The 6,267-nt window shown below is 46.8% G+C and overlaps 4 protein-coding genes across 5 annotated transcripts; 2 read left to right on the top strand and 2 right to left on the bottom strand.

Moving 5' to 3' along the window:
- Positions 1–71: 71 nt before the first annotated feature.
- Positions 72–763, bottom strand: LOC119546365. Its single transcript, XM_037852594.1, has 2 exons — positions 440–763; positions 72–353 (listed from the first exon to the last, which is right to left on the bottom strand). The coding sequence occupies exons 1-2, from the start codon at positions 761–763 to the stop codon at positions 72–74; spliced, it is 606 nt and encodes a 201-aa protein (XP_037708522.1).
- A 289-nt stretch (positions 764–1,052) lies between these two features.
- On the top strand, positions 1,053–3,760 carry LOC119546834 (sorting nexin-32). Of its 2 annotated transcripts, XM_037853427.1 has the most exons (8): positions 1,053–1,178; positions 1,357–1,746; positions 1,803–1,924; positions 1,988–2,432; positions 2,498–2,680; positions 2,937–2,954; positions 3,125–3,234; positions 3,296–3,760. In XM_037853427.1, the coding sequence occupies exons 1-8, from the start codon at positions 1,173–1,175 to the stop codon at positions 3,387–3,389; spliced, it is 1,368 nt and encodes a 455-aa protein (XP_037709355.1). In that variant the 5' UTR covers positions 1,053–1,172; the 3' UTR covers positions 3,390–3,760. The 2 variants fall into 2 exon arrangements, with proteins under 2 accessions (XP_037709355.1, XP_037709356.1); XM_037853428.1 differs by lacking the exon at positions 2,937–2,954.
- A 142-nt stretch (positions 3,761–3,902) lies between these two features.
- LOC119546835 lies at positions 3,903–4,943 on the top strand. Its single transcript, XM_037853429.1, has 2 exons — positions 3,903–4,160; positions 4,222–4,943. Exons 1-2 carry the CDS (start codon positions 3,948–3,950, stop codon positions 4,870–4,872), a joined length of 864 nt encoding a protein of 287 aa, XP_037709357.1. The 5' UTR covers positions 3,903–3,947; the 3' UTR covers positions 4,873–4,943.
- A 47-nt stretch (positions 4,944–4,990) lies between these two features.
- On the bottom strand, positions 4,991–6,096 carry LOC119546837. The gene is made up of 2 exons (XM_037853430.1): positions 5,629–6,096; positions 4,991–5,562 (listed from the first exon to the last, which is right to left on the bottom strand). The coding sequence occupies exons 1-2, from the start codon at positions 5,984–5,986 to the stop codon at positions 5,126–5,128; spliced, it is 795 nt and encodes a 264-aa protein (XP_037709358.1). The 5' UTR covers positions 5,987–6,096; the 3' UTR covers positions 4,991–5,125.
- Between the last annotated feature and the right edge of the window lie 171 nt (positions 6,097–6,267).

The following is a 6,267-nucleotide window of genomic DNA, read 5'->3' as shown; positions in this document are numbered from 1 at the left end:
CAAATACAATGGGTATAACAACAATATCATCTAGTGCTTTGTTATCTAGAGTGGTCAGCTTATTCTTTAATTTAATCATCTATTCTAAGGCGGCGACGTTTTTCCTCAAGCTCTAGTTCCATGAGCTCGTTCTTTAGATTAATTGACCTCAGCTCCAGGCGATGTTTTTCTCCAGATCTTATATTTTCGTTGTAATAGAATCTCTGTTGAAGCCGTATCAACGCAATGTGCTCATCGTCTAATAATCTCTTCTTTTTTCGTTTACTTATAATAAATCTTCTTGGTAGTTTTTTATTCACGAACTGGGGTTCGGGTTCTGGCGGGTTGTCCTCGGGAATTTCCTGAAACGGTTCCTAAAATAACCCCATTTCAGGAACCGTTTCAGGAAATGTTGATCATTATGCAATGAGTTCTCTGGATCGGAATCCTCATAAACTACAGAAACACAACTGCTAATTGGATCCAATTCTTCCGTCTGGGGATAGCAGGGAGTCATTGCGCCCGCGGTCTTGGGCTTACTGTTCATGTTTTTGTACTCATCCTTGAGGGTTCTCCAGGTGCGTTTCGAGACAGTTTGGTTGAAGAACTGGTATTCCAACTTCTCCCAGGTTTCCTTTTTCAACTGGCAAGTCGCATCGGAGTTTTTGTTGTCGATAATATGCCTAAAAGGTTCCAGCAGCTCTAGCAGCTTAATCTCTTCGGAAGGCGCAAAGTTTTTTCCCCTTTTTCGCGTTTGCTTTTGCAATGCACAAAGTTTAAACATTTTGATGTAATAAATCACGATTGACACTTCGAAATTGAAAAGCAAACTTACCAGATTGAAGGCTTTTCTAACGTTAAGTTCAAGTTTCGAGTTCAAAAATTCGCAAACAAAAGTAATTAAAAATTGGATTGTATTACCGTTATGTACCGGTTTTTCAACTTTTTAAATTCGATTAATGGAGATTTCAATAAAGATTTCTTCGCCAATAGCTATCGACTACTCGATTGGCCGCCTGTTGCCTCCGATAAGCGATACGCGATAGGCGGGTCCAATTGGACCAGTATGACCATATTTACAAAAACAAAAATAATGTTTTTGTTTTTTAAGTGTTGGTAAACTTGTTCCAGTTTTCTGTAATTTGTAATAATTATTATAATTATATTGCAATTGTTATTAACTTGGCCGCAAAATGATGGTGAGTACAAAGGGGAGCCGGACAAAACCGCATTAAATTCCCGAAATTATTTAAACAATAAATTGCCCTGTTTTCGTGGCATCTAAGATGACGCCCCGCCCGCACACAAAGAAAGTCTTATCATAAAATGGGCGTAACTAGAGTGCACTGCGGTTAATGGTTCTTTTGCCCCCCCTAGGACGGCACGGATGACTCAAACCTGCTGAGCAGTCCCTCCGCCAACAACGGCGCCACAATGGAAGTCGTCTCGCCCACAAATCCGCTGGCCACTCCGCCAGCAACAGGCGGAGCACCTGCACCCAGTGGGGCCACCAATGGCAGCGGATCGGCCACATCGCCGGACAGCTCCTCCTCCGCCCCGGCCACGCCCGCCGTTCTCGGCGAGAACGCCCTCCACGTGGAGATCTCCGATGCGCTGAGCGAAAAGGAGAAGGTCAAGTTCACAGTGCACACCCGCACCACGCTGCCGGGATTCGCGAAAAAGGATAACAATGTGGTGCGCCAGCACGAGGAGTTCGTCTGGCTGCACGACCGCATTGAGGAGAACGACGACTACGCCGGCTACATTGTTAGTTATCGGATTAAGTCATTAACACGTTGCTAATTTATGAAAATCCCACCCAGATTCCGCCCTGTCCACCGCGTCCGGACTTCGATGCCTCCCGTGAAAAGCTGCAGCGCCTTGGCGAGGGCGAGGGCAACATGACCAAAGAGGAGTTCAAGAAGATGAAGTCAGAGTTGGAGGCGTAAGAGATAGTTGCTCCAAATATGGATTTTATGTACTTATTCTGTTTTTATTCATTTTTCAGAGAGTACCTGGCCACCTTCAAGAAGACGGTGGCCATGCACGAGGTGTTCCTGCGCCGCCTGGCCAGCCATCCTGTCTTTCGCGTCGACCAGCATTTGAAGGTGTTCCTCGAGTACGACCAGGATCTGTGCGCCAAGCCGCGCAAGAAGATGGCCATCTTTGGCGGCTTTGTCAAGTCCCTGGGCAAGACCACAGACGAGATCCTGCTGAGCGCCACTGTGCGGGATGTGAATGACTTCTTCGAGAACGAGCTGCAGTTCCTCACCGAATACCACGGACATTTGCGTGAGGCAGCCATTCGAACGGAGAAAATGACGCAGCGCCACAAGGATGTGGGCGACTCGCATCAGAAGATTTCGAATGCGTTGACGCAACTCTCGACCACAGAGAAGGGGAACGTGGAGACGTTTGTGGCCAAGACGGCGGAGATATTCGAAAGGATCAAGGTGGGTGTGTCCGAGTTCCAGTTGTAGCACAATACTATAACCATTTTTATCCCAATATTCTTCAGAATCTGGAGACCCGTGTGGCCAGCGATCAGGACCTCAAGCTGGGCGACACCTTGCGCTACTATCAGCGAGATAGTGACGCTGCCAAAGCTCTACTAATCCGGCGTTTGCGTTGTCTGGCCGCCTATGAGACGGCCAATCGAAACCTGGAGAAGGCCCGTTCCAAAAACAAGGATGTTCATGCGGTAAGATCGGGTGATGGTCAAAATAAGTTCTTCCCGAACTGTGTTTTTTCAGATCGTATAAAGAGCAATTGTTTTCCCCTTTACAAAGTTTCTAGCGGGGCAATTAATATTCACGCTTCACTAATTACAAACAACAAATTATTTGCGTTCTTGTATTTTATTTCTACCGTCCACAACCCCACATTGCTCTGCTCTCTGCTCTGCCTGTCCCCTCCTCTTCACTCTTTGTGCGTGTTTTGTGGTTCTGTTACTGCAGCCTTTGGAGGTGCAAGAGGTATTTGGCATTTAACGTTTTAACCGTCGGTTTAGTAGATGTGTCGCCACCCCACGTAACTGCTGCATGCATTCCACCGTTGCTCCACCCATATTCACTCTAGCATGTCCTTGTTGTGGCCCACTGTGCTGGGATATAGGCGTTACTAATCCCTTTTAATCCTTACCTAGGCTGAGACTGCACAGGCGGAGGCGTGTGAAAAGTTCGAATCGATGTCTGCCTGTGGAAAGGAGGAGTTGATCGGTTTCCGCAACCGAAGGGTAGCTGCGTTCAAGAAGAGGTGAGTAAGATTTTATAACTCTTGTTATATCTAACAATTAATGAATTTCCGTCTTTCCCAGCCTCGTGGAGCTATCGGAGCTGGAGATCAAGCATGCCAAGACGCAGTACGAGTACTTGCGCCAATCGCTGCTAGCGCTCAAAGAGATTGCCTGAGACGGGGAGGCGGCTGCGGAAACGGAAGCGGAACCGGAAGTGGACGGAGGGGTAGGAGGATGAGTCACCCGCACATTGTTTACACACCCCATTAAAACGCACGCCTCATTGACAACCAACACGCCCCCGGGAGACGAAGTAAATCAATTGTTTAATTGCTAAGCAAACAGTTTATTATTGCACAGGCCAGATCGAGTGCAACATTATTACCTTAGCCCACGTATTATATTAACGAATATCCATTTGTTTTGTGAACAGAACGCTTTTATATTTGTCAAACAAGCATTCCTCTCTCTAAAGCATAAACTACAACTATATTGTAAACACTTGCATTTGAAGCAGAATATAAATGAGAAAAATATTGTACAGAAGGCGGGCTGTTTGTGAGCAGTCAGTATACTAGCATTGCTGGGAATCGGTTTCGGTAGCCAGGCAACAGCAAGGTGTTCCAAAATTTAGCGTCCCAAGGAGAGCACTTTTCCACAGTCGCTGAAAATTGTGTTTCAGAGTTTATTTCAGCTTTCCTTAGTTAATTGTTGGTTTAAAAATCCCCAAGCCATGGATGAGTTTGGCGTTTTTGATTACAGGCGGCCTGCAGGGCCCAAGGATCCCGACTGGAGGACCTCGACCTATCGCGGGCACCGTCACATCACAGATCTAAGGATGGGCAACAAGCTAAATGCCAAGTTTGCCGACAAAGGCATTTATGTGAACGATCCTCTGCTGTCGGAGAAACCCACTTCAGAGTGCATGGCCAACTATGTGTGGCAGGTAAGAGGACTATCTTAAGCTGTCATGCCCGTCGTTAACTCTTACACCTTTATCCTTTTAGTATGGCAATCCCAATACCCTGAGGAATCCCTCGCTCAACATGAAAACCCAGTACATGAAGCCTTTCGAGGAGGGCTGTCTTCGCTTCATAAAGCGGAAGATGAAGCCGATCTCGAGTGTGAGCCATGACTCTTTTGTGCTCAAGGAACTGCCCGAGGAGCAGGAAATACTGCCGATTACAATGCCCACTCCGGTGGCGGCCACCAAGCTGATCATCGACCGCTCGGAGGCTTCCTACAGCAAGTACCTGGATCCCTCCGCCACCACCTATAATCTTTCTTACGTGCGCTTGACTCCCGAGGATTTGACGGGTGGAGTGGCGGCCCACGACAACATAACCTTCTGGAATTGGTCTGAGAAGATGCCGCCCACACGGAAAGTGTCCCGTGAAGAGGATCCCATTATGTGCGACGAGGGCAACACGCACACGTGTCCCAAGCGGCGATGCGAGTTCCAAAATCTCACGAAAAGAGTGCCTCACTCGGGAATGGTCAGCGAGGTGCGGGCTAACTTCACGGATCCGCGATTCCGAAAAGTAGATTTTGATCCGGATGTAAAGCCCATTCTGGTGCACGAGGAAGTCACACCGTTTGCCACGAAGAGCGAATACGGCATCTACGGTTCTGGAGAACCTGTCATCAAGTATGTTTAGGAGTTCTCTCTTTAAAACTGTTTACCTTTAACTAAATTTATGTTAAGCAAAATAGAGCATATGGTAACTAACATCAGTTTTCTTTCCTTTTTTTCCATTATATGGAAACATATACAAATCCAATGAAAGTGGATCCAATTTATTGCATTTAAATAAAATTGAAACAACATTTTTGTAGGCCAAACTGTTTAAGGAAGGTCCAACAGCGATACATAATTGTCCTTACCAGTTTGCTTATAGAATCGGAAATAGTTCACTCAAATGAGGTGAAGCTGTAGGGAAGCAGGTGGTAGGCGGAAGTGACCAGCACCTCATCGGTATCTTGGATCGCCGGAATACAGTTCTCCTGCTCCGGCGGCGGTGCCTTGGCAATGTAAATGGGAATGTCCTTGTGCACAAACTCCAGGATGAACTGGCGGCAGACGCCGCAAGGTGTGGTGAACCCATCCGGATGATAGGCCACCACAGCACCCGCCGTGTACTTCTTCTCGCCCTCGCTAATGCCTTTGGCCAGGGCACATCGCTCTGCACAATTTCCCGGAGTGAAGGCCACGTTCTCGATGTTGCATCCCGTGTAAATCCTACCGCACTTGGCACGGAAAGCTGCTCCCACTTTGAAGTTGCTGTAGGGGGCATAGGCGCACCTGCGGGCGGATAGAGCGGCCTCCAGCAGTTCTCGACCATCTTCACCTGCGAAGAAAAAAATCGGGACATAAAGATAAGTGGATCTACCATTTCGATCAAGTCAACACTTGCCAACAGCGCAAAAGGCCACCGTATACTCCTCCAACATCTGGGGATGTACAAGGTTCTCCGACTCGCTGGCTCGACCCCTGTCCCCATTGAGCCGAGCCTCCCGGCGGGCCAGCTCACACAGCAATCCCTCCAAGGTCATCATGTAAGATCCCAGAACCTTTTGGAGCCTTTTCTGGCGCATCTCCTTGATCTTACCACCTGCGCACTTGGTTCCAGACTTTTCCTGGCGACGAGCCAGCTCACACTGCAACATCTCCAGATCCTTCATCTTCTTCTCCAGCTCCTTTCGCTTAAGCTCATCCTGCAGGTCGCTTAGGTTCTTCATATATCGCTGAAGGAGCTTCTGCTTATCTGACATATTTTCGACTTTAAATTTGTAAAAAAAAAAGTTTATCAACTATTTTTGTGAGCCAGAAACGTATACTGAATCTGTTGGCAATCTGTAAAACTCGAATGTCACCTTATCCGAGGAAAGTGAATTTTTTTTTCTTTAAATATCTTGAAGTACCTACTGCAATCTGATATTGTTTATTTAATATTGTTTATTAGCAATATATTAACAGTCGAATTCTTATCTATACCGAAATAATTAGCAAGTACTATTTTAATCAAAATATCATAAATGAATACGGATCAATG

Source organism: Drosophila subpulchrella, chromosome 2L (genome assembly GCF_014743375.2).
Source record: "Drosophila subpulchrella strain 33 F10 #4 breed RU33 chromosome 2L, RU_Dsub_v1.1 Primary Assembly, whole genome shotgun sequence".
NCBI lineage: Eukaryota > Metazoa > Arthropoda > Insecta > Diptera > Drosophilidae > Drosophila > Drosophila subpulchrella.
The sequence above is the reverse complement of the archived record's forward strand: the minus strand, read 5'-3'. Positions and strand labels throughout refer to the sequence as shown.

What these genes read in the sequence shown, in the direction of transcription:
- LOC119546365 (XM_037852594.1), bottom strand. Translation starts at nt 763, where the DNA reads ATGTTTAAACTTTGTGCATTGCAAAAGCAAACGCGAAAAAGGGGAAAA. An exon ending in CAATTAGCAGTTGTGTTTCT is followed by an intron (nt 354 to 439) that starts GTAGTTTATGAG and finishes GGGTTATTTTAG; the next exon opens with GAACCGTTTCAGGAAATTCC.
- LOC119546834 (XM_037853427.1), top strand. An exon ending in ACGACTACGCCGGCTACATT is followed by an intron (nt 1,747 to 1,802) that starts GTTAGTTATCGG and finishes AATCCCACCCAG; the next exon opens with ATTCCGCCCTGTCCACCGCG. An exon ending in AGATATTCGAAAGGATCAAG is followed by an intron (nt 2,433 to 2,497) that starts GTGGGTGTGTCC and finishes AATATTCTTCAG; the next exon opens with AATCTGGAGACCCGTGTGGC.
- LOC119546835 (XM_037853429.1), top strand. Translation starts at nt 3,948, where the DNA reads ATGGATGAGTTTGGCGTTTTTGATTACAGGCGGCCTGCAGGGCCCAAG. An exon ending in TGGCCAACTATGTGTGGCAG is followed by an intron (nt 4,161 to 4,221) that starts GTAAGAGGACTA and finishes TTATCCTTTTAG; the next exon opens with TATGGCAATCCCAATACCCT.
- LOC119546837 (XM_037853430.1), bottom strand. Translation starts at nt 5,986, where the DNA reads ATGTCAGATAAGCAGAAGCTCCTTCAGCGATATATGAAGAACCTAAGC. An exon ending in GGTGGCCTTTTGCGCTGTTG is followed by an intron (nt 5,563 to 5,628) that starts GCAAGTGTTGAC and finishes TTTTCTTCGCAG; the next exon opens with GTGAAGATGGTCGAGAACTG.